The sequence below is a fragment of the Lepisosteus platostomus genome, chromosome 8 (genome assembly GCF_059453375.1).
Source record: "Lepisosteus platostomus isolate fLepPlt1 chromosome 8, fLepPlt1.hap1, whole genome shotgun sequence".
Taxonomy (NCBI): domain Eukaryota; kingdom Metazoa; phylum Chordata; class Actinopteri; order Semionotiformes; family Lepisosteidae; genus Lepisosteus; species Lepisosteus platostomus.
In genome coordinates this window covers 24020975-24040638 of record NC_142618.1, presented here as the reverse complement: position 1 = coordinate 24040638, position 19664 = coordinate 24020975, and the positions used below count along the sequence as shown (strand labels likewise).

The window sequence follows — 19664 nt, the reverse complement described above, 5'->3', positions numbered from 1 at the left end:
ATTCCTTGCGGAACAGCTCTCTTCAGGTCATGCCACAGCACCTCAATTCGGTTGAGATCTGGACTCTGACTTGGCCATTCCAGAACATGCATCTTCTTCTGTTTAAGCCATTCTGTTACTGATTTACTCCTGCGTTCTGGGTCATTGTCTTGTTGCATCACCCAACTTCTAATACGCTTCAGGTGACGGACCGCTACCCTGACATTCTCCTGTAAAATTTATTGATACAATTTTAAATTAATTGTTCCCTCTATGATAGCAAGCTGTCCAGGCCCTGAACCAGGTTAACTTCTGTAGTCTTCTGTAGTCTCCTCTGTTACAGACTAAAAACACTCAGTTGCTTCTGCCTCTAAGTGTAGGGTATTCCTTTATACTGTGAAATACATCTTGTTTTTCTTCTGAGGTTGATTGCAGAGCACCAATATTATTTTTAAACAAAATATTGTGAACTGACGTTTTACTCGATCTTTGATCATTTTTAACATAACATCCCCTTAATTTAATTTTTTTACTTTCAATGACTGAATATCCTGTCATTGCTCATTTTTAATGACTACTCCCTATTGTCCAGAATCTACTGATATAAATCATGAACACCAGTGGTTCTAATACAGATCCTTGTGAAATTCAACTAATTACATCTCTAATTACAACACTAATTACATATCTCTATTCTGAGCACCCATCCCTTAGCTGTATCCTATTTTCTGTCCACTAAACAGTTCTCAGTTCTAGACTGCCCACAATTTTAAAACAAATTTTTACAGTGAACTTACAAAGGTACTAGCAAAAACATATCTTAAAATCTGAGCATACCATATTGTATGATCCACTACTGATGTTATTTCTTCAACGAATTGTGGGAAGTTAGTTAAGCAAGACCTAGTTTCATACAACTAGGTGGTTCAGTTAGCCATGAGATTCTAAGATCATCAGATGTTTCTAGGTGACCTTCTTCACCTCCCAGCTGAAGGACAGACTGTTGTAGGAGCCATTTCAAAAAGGTATGGGTAAACGAAGACTACCCAAAAGATTGCCCTGCACAAGCTACACCAGATTAGATCAATTTACAGCTGCCATCTTATAGACATCCGGACTGAGTTATAACTCAGGACTCCACACTGATAGTCTCAGCTTACATTGATGAAAAGGCTTTTCCAAACAAAACCCAGTAAACAAAATTGCCATAAGTTGGCACTTGGGGTTTTCTTAAAATAAAAACAAAAAAAATTTAACTCACTGCTGTGAATTCTCCAACAAGGCCCCTGAATGTTGCGCATGCTTTGTGATTTCATATTGAACACTTACACCCTTACAGCACACAGACTAATGTACTGAGGAATAATGCCTGAAGTTATAAGATTGTGCATTCACCATGCATACTACTGATCATATACTAATAAATCAGAAAAAAATCTGCTTAAGTAATCAGAACCAGAAATATGCTCTTTTAAATTATGTTCATAATGTTGTGATTGAAATCACTAGAACTGTGTACTCAAAACAGCACATTCTACAATATATATGCTCTTCTTCTACTAATCAGTACATTTTTGTGCCACATTAAAATGCCTAAGCAGACCTTGAAATAACTGTTAGCTAAGGGAAGGTTGAAATGTCCAAACCAATTAAGCACAGCAAGCCTGCTGTGGAGATTTAAGACTAGTGTTTCATGCTTCCAAAGGCAGTGCCTTTTGTCTTGTGATTGTATGATAACTCAAAGGGCACATATTTCCCAAGGCACAAACATGCAGAGCACAGACCATGACTCATGACTTACAATGGCTGCAGCTCGGAGTGGATGAGTCGGAGAGGAAGAAGCTGCAGACCTTCTCAATTCGTCGGAAAGCTTGCGGTGCAGATAAAAACTTCTCCCTGTGGTAAACAAGAGATAACCTTCAGAAACCAAGGGCTATTTTTCAGGCATCCTGTTCTCTTGGGCCTACACTGGGGGAATGGAGAGCAAACAAAAGCAGGCGTATAGCCAGAATCCCAAAACATAATAATCTGGCCAGTATAATTACTTAGCCATATAGTGGCTATATTGTAAAAAAAAAGGCTATCCACAGATTAAAACAACACATAAGCAACACAAAGCAGCAACTCACAATGCCCTTGAGGACAACACTAAAGCAGTATTCTGGAGGCGGCCAGGGTGTATCGGGGCAGGATGAGAGAATGCTTTAACCTCTGTGCTTCTGCTCTCTTTTTTTGTAATGTAGTGTGTTCGGTTTTTCATATTTTATTGGAACACACAATCTTCACACTTGGTAAGCCAAACATCAGTAAGGAGTACTTCAAAGTGGGCAATGCCCTTTGACATGTCTGGGTGAACCCTACTGGGAGATTTCAGAAACTTTTGAGTTCAGGAAGAGAAAGAGTGTAAATAAATACAGATTCTTTCTATCCTTACTTGCCACACACCCTCTTGTGCTCCCAAATACTGAGTTTTGAACTCGGAAATTCACCTAATGTGACTGCATCCCAATTGAAATCACTTGAAATCACTGGGCTGAACAAAGTACGCTTTGGATCAAATAATCAAATGTATGTAAGGAAGTACCCAAAATAAAATGTACAGTATACTGTACTAAGAATAAATGTTAATATCATAATCATAAATACAAATTACTTTTCTATTTTGCTTTATATAGTAATTTTCACTCCATAGAATCCTAGAGATCTTCACACGTATGAGGACCTACTTCATCCAAGCTTGAAGTGCTGCACCCACTCAAGCCAACAAGTATCCTTACAGAGCAGATTAAAGTGGACAATTGCTTCAACAACAGTTTTGAGGGAGTCATTTAGCTTGGTTAGACTAAACAAGCCTGGAGTATAATTAAGCCAGGATGTTGAGGTTAACACCTTTAATCTTATAAACCATTCCATAGGATCTGTCATGACCTTAATACTCAGGTAACAAAGTCTCTACCATCAGAATGAGCAGAACAAGTACCTGAATTTCTAAAACTAGTCATACAACTAACACGGAAAGATACATTGGAAATTAAAAAAAAAACTTCAGACATTCACTTTAAAGCCTGTGAATGTTAAAGTGTTATCTTTAATCTGTTAAAAGGGTTGTTCATTTAAATCACTGAAGTGTTCACTAATTTACTGTTAAAGCTTTTCTGGTTTTCTTTGAACTCAAACTGTTAAACGTCATCAGTGACAATGTGTCTATACCAACTGTTTCTCTTCTGCATGTAAAAAGTACTATCGACTGTGGCCTTATGAAGCCAGTATAGCTTATTGGTGCCCTAGGATGACTTTTAGTTTAAGGCCTAAGTCTGCAAAACAACCTATAATGCTTTCAATTTGTGGAAAACGAAACTCTGTCAATAGGAACTTGTTATTCAACTCAAGCTTCCAGAAGGTGGCATTATTGTCACTGAAAGCAAGGCTTTCATCACAGTGCAGACAATGGCTCTCTTTCTACTGTGATAAATATAGTAGATGAATACTAGATAAAACTTTTACAAATTTTATACATTTATCATGTAAGCCTTATTTTTTTTTTCAGATCCCACTTAACCATAACATATACTTAAATTGGGATCTAAATAAAACATCTTGAAAAAAAAACACATTAATTTTGTTGATGCATTTTTCCAAATGGATGTATACTTGTATCCGTTTATACAACTGTGCATCTTAATGGAGCAATATGAGTGAAATACCTCGTTCAAACGTACAACAAAAGTGCCCTGCCTGGGATTTGAGCCCACATTTGTCCTGTTCCGAGTCCAGAGCACCAGTTCCCCACACAGATCCCAGGGTATTACCATTTACTGTGATACAGAACATATTGTTGAGGAAAAATAGTTTACCATTTCTGAACACTTTTTCTCCCTCTATATAGTATACTCTATATTGCCAAGTCAAACATTTTCTCCAATGCTGAAAACAAAAAGTTGAAATACAACAAACCTTAAAGTTTGCTCCAGTTCCCTGCTTTCCAACTCATCTCCTTTGCTCAGCAATCTCAAAATGCCCTTTTCGAACGACTCTGTGGACTGCTCCTTTGGAAGCTTCATTTCAGATGAGTGACAAGGGGAAAATGATAAAGAATGACATCAGGTTGGCAAACCATTTTCAGTGTTGCTTCAGTAGTTTTAAGGATACAAGAGACCACTGTACACAGAAACAAACCTGTATCTGAGAATAATTTTTACATTGTTGGAAAGCTAAAAATATATATCATTAGAACATAACAATACTAAGAGATACATCCAAGTTGCAAGTGATGACAGTTTCACATCATACCCATCATATAAAGGTACCTTTGGACCATTATTATTTTGAACCACAAACTCAGGTGATCTCACGAATACACAATCATACACAACAGTTTGCGTGCTTTTGAGAAAATGAACTGTTTGTACTTTTGAAAACAGAACGGTAGGGGGCTATCAATTGCCTCAGCCAGTACAGAGACTTGCTCTGACCCGTGGTTGAAATCTTATTATCCCTGCAAGTGGCAGTATGCCATTGACAGACCAACAACAAGACCATCAATATAAAGCTTGTGTTAGTCAACTAGGTCGCTCTTGCCTTTCAAGATGCTGTAGCATCTGCTACAGCTGCATTGATGTCAGCGCACGATGCGCTGCTGCTCCAGTCAGTGCTAACCCTCCTGTAAGGCACTATGGAGTCTGCTGCATAGGGTTTGCAGTGGTAGATATAGAGGTACACCTGCACACTGTGCCCACCCACTGTTTAGAAATCATGGATATACTGTACAAATGTACGTAGCCTGATGCGACCTGGATGCTTTTTCAACCCATAACTGTTTTAAGTTAGGGGTACTAAACCCTATACTTAATAATAATAATAATAATAATAATAACAACAACAACATCACTTTATTAACCCTTTACAATTTCTATACTTGTGCATATAATGAAAAAAGGAATAGAAAAATGTTTGTTGGTAATAGCAGAGTCTGTAAAAAAACATCTGCTTATAAAAGGAGGACAGCAAAACGAAAACTATTAAGTTGGCAACCCTTGCAGAAATGGTTTAATGAAAATTCCTTCGTGAACTGTGAAATTTTTTCAGAAAAAATGACTGTGGACCAGGACATTATAACTTATGTGCTGCCTATTTAGACTCAGAAGAAATTCAAAGAGGCCATCCTTTAAAGTCCCATAAGAGTGAATCTCATCAGAAAGTCTCTTACTGCTATTCCTGATAAGACTGAACCCAGAGGCTATCCAGGAAGCACAGGGCACAAGCTCAGACTACACTTTGTTTCTTTTCAGGTTGCATTTCTTACGTATTGAAACATTTGCATAATTCTCTCTCCCTTTCATTCATTAAGAACATCAAAAATAAGGCAGACCTACCTTAAATAAAAAGTCTTCGAGTTCCTGTGATGTTTTCATGACACAGCTTGATGAAGAATCAGACCACTTCACCTAAAAAAGGTTAACAGCTCATTTTAGATCTCTTATAAAAGCAAAATACCCTTCTATGTAGATTTGCCCCATGTACAGTTAAACAAATGAACCAAATAATTTGGCCTGTAACTCTTGGGCCACTGTCTTTTGCTAACCAACCTAAGTGAATCACTAAATGGTTCAAGTTTTTTCCAGTCCAATCTGAACGCATGGAATTTTGGTGCTCCTATGTATGAAACATAAAAAAATATAGTATAATCCAATGTGTTCAAGTTTAAAGACTGAATCTGAAAAAGTAAAAAAATGCAGCTTCTCAAATGGAAAGTGCCTGATTTGTAACAAGCATGTATATAGTGCTTTTAAAGGCATTCACTACCACTCACAGTGTGCATACTGTACCTCTGTTTAATGAGACGTAAAGATGTCTGAATGAACAGTGACTGGCAAAAACATTACGTATAATGTAATAATCGGGATGACAATACAAAAAACCCTCTCAAAGGTCATATTCCCATTAAAAAGTAACATAAAAAATGTTTTTTTTTAATGTTTTATGGATCACTTATATATACACAAATGCATTTTACGAGTTAGAAAAAAATATTTTTCCAGTTGTAATGTCAATGAAAAATTACCACAAGGACAGGTGAAAGAAACCAGATATAGCTTAAGTTAGATCACAGATTTTCAGGCGGTCCTAGAACTTGATTATTTAACATCCTGCCTGTAAATGAGTAAGAAGAAATGCCCATTGATCTCTGACTTTAACACAGATGAAAGAAATATAAAAAATACTAGTCAGCGCTATGAGGTCAAAACAGGTTTTGTGTTTGTCAATTTTGTGAATCCATGGCCACAATGAATATAGAGCAGAAAGCACTGGCCAGTTCTTACTATCGGGACAATTCTATTGCTCTGTGTTCATCAAATTTTGAAATTAAACACTGTTCTCTACCAAATGAACATTGTAAGTGTAATTTAGGCACAGGATACATTCAGTGAAACCATCAGATTCACAGACAAAAAAACTCTTCAGGATACATTTCAGAAAACAAAAATATAATATTATTTCTTGCCACTTTCCATGGGCACGTGCATATTTGATAAAACAATTGAAAATTCCTGTGATGCTGTGTATAATTCTGAATGATTTCTAAAAAAGCAAATGGGTCTGAGACGGGGGTGGCATGGCTCGGATTGGTTTGTACAGTATGTTTTCCCCCCAAGGTCACGAGTCTGTTTCCTCCCACAATCCAAAATTGATCAATTGTCTTCTGGAAAAATTGGCCCTGGTGCGAGTGTGTGAGTCTGTATCTGTCTGTGCCCTGCAACGGACTGACGTCTCACCCAGGGTATACCGTACCTTGCTTCAAACTAGTTGCTTGCTAGGATAGGCTCCTGCTTCCCCGGATAAACCAGTTAGAAAATGGATGGATGGGTCTGAGGCAGTACAGCATCCATCACTTCTGTTATGACCTGTTTCGTCTGTGCTAGCACCATTCTGGGAGCACTTCATTTGTAAATCACAAGGTGCCAAGTCTCACTGCTAACAGAAGAAAACCAATGTACGAGGTGCAACAGAGATAACGGAGCGCTCAACTGCGATAAGCTCGTAACGCTAACACCAATGTAATGCACTTTCAATGCATTTTCAAGCCACCACTGTTAACCACATGCCAACAACTCCCGTATCAATTCATATCAATCCCATTCAATTCCTAAATGTGCCTTGGTTTGATATGTTCCACAACCTTATTCCCCCAGTGCCCTTTGCTCCAGATTTTTCACAGTGCATGGCACTCTTTAGTCTGTTTCATGCCCAATATTTTCACTAGACCAAGGGAATCTACCTCGACATGTCATGTAGCCCAGATAATTAGCCGCAGGCGTTTAGTTTGATGACATTTAAATTGCTCCGTAGTGCAAATGGTTGGAAGCACCTGAGTTTCATAATCCAAATTGATATCCTCTTTATCGCCTGGCGCATCCTGCTTCTCACTTTCCACAGTCCGTGCTTTAGCCAGACTCGGAGCACCCTCATTAATTGGAACTACATCTGCAGCACAACTCACTCCTGCCTGTTGTTTGGGTCTTCATTAGTTTTGTTTTTTACCCTGGTTCAGATTCATCAGAAATTCTCTGGTAGTTTTACTGAAAAATGACAGTATATCTGACAGCCTTCTGGCCATTATGACAGGAACAGGGTTGCAAATGTGAGAGCAATCTACACAAGAGTTTTTTAACATACACCTGACAGCCGTCACTGAAACTGAAACTGAATATTTTATTTACTTCTAGTAAGGTTCCATTGTAACCTTTACTCACATTTAGAGTAGAATAACATTACTATGCTTAACATTCAGTGTAAGATGCAAAAAAGACACAAATATAACTGTTCTGTTTTTTTTTTCCTGAGAGATTCAGTCAATATTTACATAACAAAATCAAGACTAAACAAATGGATTAGAATAAGCCTACATAAAGCATCAAAATCAAAACTTACAACAACTGGGTAGCAATAACCTTATATTTTCCAAGGAATTGAATGGATTAACTCCTTTCAACGCACTATTTAAATCTAAGGAAGCACCCATGAGAATTACAACTTTGATAGCCGAATCCTGGGTTCTCCATCTCTGACTGTAGCCCAGCAGAGCATCAAAAAAACTTTAATTCAACACTGTGGTCAAGAAGACTACACCCCAGTCTTTCATGAGCTGATAAACACCACCACTCCTATTATGTCGGCATATACCTCAAGACTGTCTGTGAACTGCCTTAAATAAAGAGCCAAGACTTGCACGGGTGCTGTAAATATGAAATGTCGCTTCTGGAAAAATGAGTCACTGCTGGATCTGGTTATCCTCAGTCTCCAGCTCGCTCAACATCTGTGGTCACTTAAATTGAATGTGAGCTGTTTTCCCCTGGCAAGACATGCCTAGGAACCTTCTTTAGCAACATGGGGACAAAGTACACGTGAGAAAAAGACATGTCTCTAACTTCATGTACCCAATGAATCTAGAAACCGTTCATGACATGACAATCACTCCTGAATGGATGGGGCATTTTCTTGCAACTTAGAAGGTGTACCTAATGTTAATTGCTGAAATCACTCAGATAACTCCTCTTAAGACTTTAAAACTTCAACCTCAAAACATTGATCACTGGAGGCAGAAGACTTTATGTCTTTCAGGTTTTAATCTAACCTTGTGCCTTGTGCCTTTAAGCCTTGAAGTCTACTTCCTCTCTTAAAGTCTAGTATAAAACTGAATACTGTATTCTAGATAAGGTCAAATTACAGTATTGCACAATTTCATTGTGCAATCTGAATTTACACTTGATCTTTTACATGTTTTTCAACTTTTTAAATTATCACACATAATTTGTCCACAGGATCTCTCTCTCTCTCATACATCTTTTATGTTTATGTTTTTGTCCAAAGTGCAACACTTTTCACTAATGTTAAAATGCTGGCTCATTATTCTTTCTGGTCTTTATTACCAAGAACATTTATGGCAGCCCTGGATGTGCTTTCCGTTCACACATACTTTATATTTTGATATCTTTCCACTGCTGTGTGTACTGACCCCATGACTTTAACATAAATGGGCTATGCTGGCTGCACTACACTAGTCCTGAAACACAGGAACTGAAACATCACAATAATTTAAATGCCAAAAATGTTTCTGCTGAATGATTTTTTTTCAGTAAAGGAGTTACCACATGCCAGAGTCTCTTCTGCAATTTTCTTATGCCTCTTTCTGATATTCTGCAATGTGATTTCAAAACTGCATGCATAAAAACAGCAGGGAATAGGACAAAGCACTGGAGAAGGAAATGCAAATAAAAAGACAAAAGCACTCATAAACTCCCCCCATTTAAAGATCTGTGTACACTGAAGAGCAAATGTTTAAAGGCTGTGAGGCAACTGGCAATCCACAACAGACCAACGCATTCAAAGCATACAGAACGACAGGAGGGTGTTCCAGACTCTGCCTCAGGCTGTGCAGATCACAGAATGGCACAGTGTGGAGTCTTTGATACAGCAATCTGAAACACAGGGACACTGGAAAGGAGGGAATCTGTCCTCAGAGATGGGAACCATCTAAAAGGGAAGACCATCTGCACTATGGCTTTTACATCTCCACGTTAACCTTCTCCAAGACTCCGGCACGCACATAGCACTGGCTATTTAACTGAAACATCTGCTGCGCTTTTTACATGTCTGGATTTTTTTGGGGTTTTACACTGTGGCTCCATACATGTTTGTTTAGGTATAAAGATGTGAGAAGCGTGCACTAACTTCCCCTAACGGCACCATCAAAGCAAGGGCGCCTGCTGCACAGTAACATTTGTTACTAAACATACAGTATTTTTAAAAAAATGCAGCCTATTTAAAAAAAAAACCTGTTCTGAGCTACATCATGTGTCACTGCCAAAAGCTTTTTATTTGTTTTGATGAAGTGTTGCCTTCTCAAACCAGAAATTACTTGTCTTCACTGAATACTAAATAATAGCCTAAAGCTTTAAAAATACGTAACAAATTGCAGAGAACATGATCCAGTTCTAACATCAAGAGAGTCTTCAATTCTCTTGTGAAATGGAAAGGCAGTGTAAGCTAAGTGTATTTTTATGGCATGCTAAGTGCTCACAACAGAATGATACATTAAGAATTATTTATTAATTATATTATGAATATGACATGTTAAGACCAGTGTCAGAACGTACACTTGCAGACCTGACTGAGGTAAATTTACTGGAAGCATCCCAGGAATACCCCAGGAATTAAACCCAGGGCCCCAGTGCTGCATGGCAGCAATGCTAACCACCCCACCCCCATGCTGCTGCTCCACAAAGAATTGCTCTTTCTAAAATAATTCATCCAAATGTACTCATTGGTAAACCATTATTAGTCGCAAATGCAGCATGCCAAAAACATTTCTATGAATGGAAACGGGGGAAAAAAAACCCCATCAAAGCTGCAGTTAAAATCATTTTCTCAGACAACTGGAAGAAACCAACAGAATATGTGTGGGCAGGCAAAAATCTCTTTGTGACTATATACAACATAAGAAATGATTCCTAAGGGATGCTACGGCATTATCAGTTGCTGAAATGCATATATTTATAAATGGCACTTAGCCATACTTCAAAGACATTCCACTTTCAGGCTTCCAAAATGCATTCTTTCCCACTCCTTCGGCATGACAGTTCTCCCACACTTTGTTTCATATTAATGTTCAGTTAGTTTCTTCTGAAGAGTCAAGAAACTAACAAGGTTTTCATGAATACAGCCTAGGATGGCTCATGAATTCCAGGTCCAACAATCTACCACAACCGAACACCCGCATTACTTTCCGCAAGAAGCACAATAACTAACCCGGACATGCAAGCAACAGCTCAGCCACAGACTTCTAAGATTCAGAGTAACCAGCCGAGGAGCTGCTTTTGCAAAGCAACAACGACATGAGACGAGTAACAGCAACAATGTTGTGGTGGCATGTTAAACCTATTCAGCACCTTAGGGATGAACAACACAGGGCCAACTTTATCCCACTTCGTGTTTGATTGAATCTCGAATCTGAGCTTGTTTCTCAGTTTTTCAGTCTAGATATTATTTGAAATAAAAGTCAAAGAATGCTTTGCAAGTATTTTCACATAACTGAACCATGAAGAATTCAAGATGTGCAATATTTTTTTTTTCCCCTGTGAAAACAACCCAACAGCCATATAATCACTGAAACAAATATTTACCAAGTGCTTATAAACTGTTGAGTGAACATCAGGAATTTATTTTCTAAGAGTCTTTACAAGTTACAAATAATCAGATTCAGAAAGCTATTTCACACAGAAGGTTTCGATCTGAGCAGATGTTTAATGTGCAAGACAACTTCTATACACAAACTACAGAAAACTACACACAAAGACCATTGCATTGACTTCACACTATTTATACAATTGCATGTCACTGAACATTGAAACTCAAAAGATACGGCAAGAATGGCCTAGCCTTTTCTTGCTGATTAGAAGAAAATAGAGAACTGTCCTTGCTTCACTCAAAAACTGGTGATGTTATGTCAACAGAGTCTGAAAGGAGAATAAGCAACTCAGCACTTTCAGTCTGAGCCAGCCCCGCCAGGAATGCATTATTCCACTATTTGATCAGCTCTACTTAATACACAAAATCTGTCATGACAGCCACTCTAGCTTCGACTTCCTCACACATGTACTTTAATCATACGCAGGTCAATGTAAGGGATTTTGTGGGTTATCAATGAACCCTTACTACATACAGTATTTGCTTGCATTCAGTCAGTTCTCAATTGAGGGCTAACTGCTTTATGCTATTCAGCTTCCAGATACAGATAAGTAGGTCCCTTCCATACTTCAGTCTGATACACAAACCACCAAGCCATATATTTGAATCTCTAACATGAACAAGAATTATGGTTATCCTTTTTCATAACTTAGAACTTGAATATGGATGATAATGTTATGCCAGTCTTTTATAATAAAGTTACAAATAACTCATCAATAGACAGACTCCTGAAACTGAAACAGATTAACTTCAGATACTTATCTGCAACTGGACTTCTGCTCAATTAATCAAATATTTCCAAACATACTTACCACTGATTAAGTTAACCCAATAGCCTACTCCACCACAAATCTCATAAAAATGTGAAACAGACCACAAATCTTTGTGTTTTACTCTTGGCTATCTGTGAGCAGGGCTATATACAGAAGGAAAAATATTTTGTGTAACCTTTGACCCCATTTCCAAGTTCACACCACAGAGAAAGGTTAACGTTTTTTTATTTTTATCCACAGAACTGTACTAGGTTTCAGAAATAAAAAAATGCCCATTTTATAATATAAAGTAATAGTTATATACAGAACATTATGTTGTTATATACATTAAAGAGGCTCGGCCTCACATACAAAACTATTTTATGTAAGAGTGAACAGCGGAGATACTAGGAGGCTGACAATAGCCTGAGTCCTCATTCATCCATTTTCAAACTGCTTTATCTAATACAGGCTTGCAGAGGAGCCTGAGCCTATCCCAACAAGCAAGGAGTGCAAGGCAGGATACACCCTGGATGGGACACCATAACCTGAGCAATTTAAACTACTGTATTTTCAAAATGTATGTTTACTGAGTAACTAAACACATGTGAAAGGTAACAAACAACAATTCAAGGAACTTTCACATCAAATAGTATGTGCTTTGCGATTATGTATTATATGCACAGTGTATGTTATAGCCTACATGTAACATTCTATAAACATTTATCTATGTAAAGCTCAGCGACTGTGCAAAACTCTGTGTATACAACAAAATAAGAAAACTACAGTATTTAGTTCATCTTATATTTCTAATGCCATGCTCAGCCAAGACTTGGTAACTGCAACTCTCTTAGAAGCCCTACCTACTGTACTTCTGTAATCCACCTGCTTTGACTCACTGAAGTCTCAGCTCATTCTCTCCGGGACAGGATTCACCGAGTCCATATATTACACAGCTTCCTGCATTACTTAAAGTTGACTGCATTTTGTCAACTGCTTTATTTTACATATACAAAGGCAGTCTTAATAACAACACAAAACATTTATGTTATTAACTTTATTTAAATGATTTTGATTATTACTGTTGCTCAGTTATTGAGTAAACATCTTTATCCAAGTTGATCTGACTTAAGGATATGATGCCAGGTAAAATTAACCATGGACATGTACTGAAAGACTACCATCATTTTCTATCCAACAACAAGGGAAAATCAACCAAGTTTTTCTGAATGTGATAATAGCCCGCCATCTGCTTTCCAACAGCACATTTCCTCTCTACACAGTACAAACTGAAAGCACCATGCTGGGATCAGTGGTCTGTCAGTTTCCATCACTGACATTTAGGCGCACAATGCAGTTCCAGCAATGGCTGCATTCCTCACTCATTCATTCAGCTTTATCTCGATGAGCGCTACAGAACATTCTTTGGCAGGGAGGTACACTGGCTTGCAAAAACCAAGCCAGGCATATTAGGCAATTTGCACATCTAAAAAAAAAACGCGACAGAAGTTCAGCTCAGCTCTGCTGCAGGCATGATCCTCATTCCACCTCTTCTATTTTCTTAAGCAAGGAATAATCATCATCTTAAAAAGTCACTTATGTCTCGTAACGCTGTCTAGAGGGATCAGAAATCAAGGACAGAGGGATAATGTTCTCCTCACCATGAAACATCCAGAAATCTATGCAAAGGCATAGCTGTTCTAAAGAGTGCAGGCATGTGTAATAAAGTACATTAATGCAATGCAATCCAGGAATGCAAAAGTACAATATTTAAAATATTAACTGTCACACTTACACTTAAATTACATTTTCAGCTAAAAAGCAAAACACAAATGACACCACAAACATTGAGATCTACTTGAAAATTGGAGTAGTCAATGTTCATAAGCTAGTTTATTTAAACAAGTGAAATCTTCGTATACCTTGTCTGATCTTAAAAAATAACGAAAACCGTTGCTGGAATTTGCATGATAATCTAGATTGATTTACAGTACAAAAGCATACACAGCACACACACTGTTTTTACTCCACAAAAAATAATACAGCATCTAAACTCCAAAGGGCCTGTTATAAAGCTCTTCAATCATAGCATGATTAAACACTCTAGTGCACTTGCTTTATTAAAGGTGGAGTATGGTCAAAAACGCTTAACATGAGCTCCCCTATGAGGGGCCACAAAATTAACAGTTTTTGTGTGTAGGCTTTCATACCAAACACATAAAAAACAACTTTATGGTTGATGAGCTATTAAAAAAAATCCCTCCAGCTGGCCCCAGCTAATGATGTCAAACCAGGCCAAGTTCCTAATGTTTTCCTGACAGGATACCTGCCAATCACATGCGCATTGCACCTGGGGAGTCATTAAAACAATATTCTCTTTCTTATCATTTCACACATTTACACATTTATCCTTCTTTCATTGTTGCTTCGTGTTGTATCCTGATCAGGATACACAAATGTGTAGGAGCCTATCTATTTCCCCAGATGCTACCTGCAGAATCAGCAGTATCAATGGCAAAAGCTACTTCCTGAACAGTAACTATAACTAGAAGAACAACAGGCTTGCCTGGCTGTGAGGCAGCATGCTAACCACTGTGCCTCTGTGATGTTCGTCATTATCTCTTCATGTTTGCTAAAAATGTTAACGAATTGATGGGATTATCCTAACCTTACAAATATGCAAAATTATATAAGGAAATTATCATTAACTAAGATTATCCTCTTGTATGCACACATTAAGCAATGTATGTTGAATTCAGTTCTCCATCAGGACTGCTCTGGCAAAATACAACCTAGTTATAAGTCTAATGATAATCCTTATTTATGTTATTTACCAGTGTAAAGATGAAAAAAAATCTCAGATCTCCTAATCACAACTGTCATGTTGTAAAAATGGATCTAACCAATACTTAGGGCATTAAAAAAAATTCAAAATATTTTAAAAAACCAAAGGTATCCTGTATGATACTTAATCTATGAATCTACACAGCCTCTTGGGGCGGAGCGGTGGCACTGTGGCTAAGGATCTGTACCTGTGGCTGGAAGGTTGCTGGTTCAAATCCCCCTGGCCGGCAGAGAAATCCTACTCCGTTGGGCCCCTGAGCAAGGCCCTTAACCCCAACTGCTCCAGGGGCACCGTATAAATGGCGCAGACCCTGCGTTCTGACCCCAAGCTTCTCACTCTGTCTGTGTATCTCATGGAGAGCAAGCTGGGGTATGCGAAAAGACAAATTCCTAATGCAAGAAATTGTATATGGCTAATAAAGTTATATCAGCTTATCTTACAATGCATGCATGGAGGTCCAAGATGTTCATAACTTATTTTTCTTATGAGAATGTATTAAATGACATGAAATCACTTCGATACCCTTCATAGTATCACCTGTCACCTGGAAAGAAAGACACTGCTTGTATGACATACACCCCAAGAAAATGTAGGCATTGCTCCAGCAGAACAATGTCTCAGCATTAGGCGACCCACCAATCAGTCCCACTTCACTGCCAGGGAAGAGTCATTTACACTAAATGCTGCTGTAAAGTAAATCCAGCATCTCAATATTGCCGCTGCAGGCATTGCTTTATTTATATGAATGCTGCAATTCATTTTCAGCTTTGGAGGAGTGCCACACTGTACTCCCAGCAACAGTTGAAGCCTCTCTACTGGATCTGTGAAACATCCTGGCACGGCTATCAGTTACAGCTTCCTCCCAAAGAGGGAAAGCAAACCCTGGTTTTTCAGCCTATGTCAACACAATGTAATCCAAGGCCTTATTAGTCAAGAGCACCGATGCTGACTTCACTTCAAAAACCCATTTACCACGAACACTTCATTGCATTCTTCAGGGTATGACAGTTATGACTGCATGGATATGGAGTAGTATCCAGTATGCAGTATGTAAATAAACCTAGCTCTGTTTCTTTCTTCTTATATGGTGGATGCAATACTATGGGCAAAGTTATTCAGCACCCTGCCAGAGGCACCTTGAACATCTCATAGTTCCCAGTCTGTCACTTAACTATTATGACTTTCTGTTATAATCTCCTCTGCGAGGAAACCGATTTTGTGGAGTACTTAGATTTGTGACTTAAATTCATTACAATAGCCAGAACTTGAATCAAGGAGCTGTACAGAAAAAAAAGTTTTTCCACTGTTTTGAGCCTGTCCTTTACTTTTTCATGCACTACTTTTACTTCTTTAAGGAAAATAAAGCAAAAATGCATTATTACTTTTTTACAAATATATTTATATAAGTACAAACATAATATATATTATATAATATAAACTAATATACCCATTCTTCCATTTCCTAACCAGTTTATCCAATATGGAGTCACATAAGAGCTGAAGCTTAACATGGCAAGTAATGTGCACAAGACAGAAGACACCCAGGATGTCAGTCCACAGCAGGGCACACACAGACAAACACACACACTCACACCCATTTCCCCAGAAGCCAATTAACCTACCAGTATATCGTGGGACTGTGGGAGGAAACCGGCGGAAACTCATCTGAACACAGGGAGAACATAAAAACTCCACACAGGTAGCACCCCAGGAATTGAACCCAGGGCCCCAACTCTCTGTGGCAGCAATGCTAATCACATGCTAAGCATTGCACCACCATGCTGTCCATTCTTAATATATATTTATAGTAGAAATGAGTATAGACACAACTTTTTTTCCCTTTTACTGCCTTAACAATGGCTGAAATTCATTGTTAGATCCAACAAATAAAGATTTCAAGTATACACGTTGGACATCTTAGAATCACATTCAGAAACACATTCTGGTGACACTATGCCTATGAAGGGGTACAACTGAGCTCGGCAAATAGTCTGCTTGTTGCCGCTGTGTTGAGTGCAGTGCTTGCAGATAGTTTTTTTTTTTGTTTAAAAGTTGTGTTTTTTCAACACAGGGTGGGGTCACTGGGCCACCATTAGTAAAGTAAGGTGCAGTAGGCAGTGCTCCAAAAGACTGGAAATAAGGTTTTCCAAAGTCTGTACAGTTCTTGGGTATATTTTGCATAATGCATGCCTCTTAATTGAGCATCCCTTTTAGGCATTTAGATAAAGTACAATGGTGGGAAAACAAGACAAAATGAATAGCATGAATTAATGAGAAGAACAAAGGGAACTGGGAAGTTATGAATCGCACTACAAGAAAATGAAGGGTTCAGAGAGTGTATCCTTGTGTGCTCAGAACTCTCAGAAACGACATGCAATTGTTTTTTTTAATTTTGTTAATGAAATGTATTCCCACTCCCTAAACAAAATATTAGAAATCTTATTTTCAAGACCATATTTAATTTCAAAGCATTTCCATACTTACTTGTCACTGCATTATCTGTAGCCAGAAAGCAGAAAATGGGATAACATGCAATATGCAGAACTAACAATACAAAGGAATTACTGGCTACTGACTGATTCTGCACAATCCTCTCAGCATTGCTTGGGCACTATGGTGAAAGGAGAGCAAAGATACCTTGTTGTTGCAGCTAACCAGTCCTGTTCAGCACCCGACGCTCTAAGACCTATGGAAAAGGGGAGCTGCAGGTGGATGAGTAGGTCTAGGAGCCTTATTTTAAAAACCTATAGGGTCAACTCAACACATCTGGCACATACAAGCTGAATTCAAGTGGATGAATTGGAGTCACAGCCGAGAAAAAGAGTGCCATTATGAGACATCTTTAAATCTAGATTAAAATTGTAGTGGAACAAAAGTCCTGAAAATGCTCTAAAACGATCCTGAACTAAACAGAATCCTGTAACAATTCAACTTTGAATTTAGTGCAGCCTCACCCCTTAGTAAAGCTCTCAAATCCTATTTCTTGAGGTCTTATAAGGTTCAGCTGTCAACCGTCTGAATGGGTCATTTCATTAATTGACTATGACAAGCAGTCATGCAATTGGCTGACCATCACCAGGAAGGTCTTGACATGCCCAGGGTGTATAGCGCAACTGCAGGCCCCTGGTCATGCCAGCTACTTAAGACCTTGCACTGCTGCCGACAACTGAGACATCACTCCCCCAATCAATGCTAACTCTCTCATATGGGTGCTAGGTAACTGGCAATGTGAAACAAAAAACTTCACTCCTCTCTCCTTCCGTGCTGATGCAACTGATTAACAATTGATCAGTTGTAATCCTGACAGTTCAACGTTAAAAGATGTAAGCGTATAAAGTCAATTTTCCTTCCCCTATAACTCAGCAATGAAACAGATTAGAATTAAACTGCCTGTGGACAGACTTGGCATGCAAGCTCTCCAATGAAAATTGTATGGCAGTCCCATTTGCACTCTCAAATAAATACCCATACCAGCTCTTTCTACTGGTATTAAACACAGAATTCTACCACAAAGGCTACCCTGCCGACTAAATCTGCCACAAATTAAAACCAACAGACTCGTCGTTGTCTCCAGGGCTCATCCCTACCTTTGGGCTTTGTACTAATTGCATGGAATAGGCACACGTGTCGTGGGGACTGATTAGCCTTGGAGCTCCTCTACAGTTACACAGCAGAAAACCAAGAATCTGCTCACCAAGGAAAGCAAAGCAAGGAATATCTCCCTTTCCTACTACTAAAGCGAAAGAAAAACAAAAAAAACAATCACTAAACAGTTTTAAAAACAAAATTATTATTAGAAAGAAAATGTGGAAGACAGGGTCAGTATACCAAATGGGCACCAAAGATCAATTTCTAGCTACAAACATGACCACCATCACAGATGCTGCCGCGACTCTGAAATACAAAGTATATTCAGAAAAGCAATAGCTTCAATTAAAAGGTGCTTGACAACACTTAACAATATTGTGGACAGAAAACGTGTCTGGAACAGAGAGGACTAAAGTACATTCTATACAGAAAAGGCAGCATCACCTTGTCAGATCTCAGATCACCTTGTGCTTTTTTATTGAAGAACAACTCCAAACACTGCAGCGAACTAATTTTTATGTGTTCTTTTTCCAGCTGTAACTAAGATTGTGTCAAAGAACCCGCTATTGTTTTGGCAAAAGGCCACAGAGAGCCTGCCAAAGTTTCCATCCACAAGCTGTCAACCCGTGCACTACCGGATGTTTACAACAAAGGTCATGGTGTGTCTTTCATATTTGAAAAATATGTGGAAACATACTGAATACACTTGCTACAATGAGCTCACACATTCGGCACAGGCTATGCACAAGGTGATACAAAATGCATTTTTGTGGAGCTGAAGTAGTGCTCTCCTCCACTATGTAATCTGTGCAACGCAAATCAGATTAAACGATTTATTAATCTGGCTCAGGATGGTATGCAAATGTGCAGTGGTGCATTCAGATGGTCTATCTCATGTTCTCCCAGATGACTTATACAAAGTATAAACTGATTCTGGATTGGATGTAGGACTAGTCTGATTATTATCATGAGAGACTACCAGAAGTCAGGTATTGACATGAACACTGAAATGTGCTTGTCCTTCTGTTTTACCAATCCAACAACCAATTAGGACAGGTTATGTAAAAAAAAAAATGTTTTCGTCCTCATAAAACTTAAAAAATACATCTTGAAATACCAGTATATATTTTTAAAACTACCATCCATAATTAACCTCACAAAGGCACAATATTTAGACATACGCTGAGTATAGCTGTCAACAGCAAATGATAGCCCATCACAGGACAATGGCTATTTGCATACTGATCTGGAAAACC

General features: G+C 38.4%; 1 protein-coding gene across 5 annotated transcripts in view; it reads right to left on the bottom strand.

Moving 5' to 3' along the window:
* zcchc2 (zinc finger, CCHC domain containing 2) overlaps nucleotides 1-19664 on the bottom strand; it is a 65470-nt gene that overhangs the window by 29481 nt on the left and 16325 nt on the right. For all 5 annotated transcript variants that reach the window (XM_088642932.1, XM_088642930.1, XM_088642931.1 and 2 more), the window contains exons 4-6: nucleotides 5352-5423; nucleotides 3934-4034; nucleotides 1781-1875 (exon numbers count right to left, since the gene is read on the bottom strand). In XM_088642932.1, the coding sequence (XP_088499058.1) occupies nucleotides 1781-1875; nucleotides 3934-4034; nucleotides 5352-5423 (268 nt within the window). The remainder of the gene's footprint in view (nucleotides 1-1780; nucleotides 1876-3933; nucleotides 4035-5351; nucleotides 5424-19664) is intronic.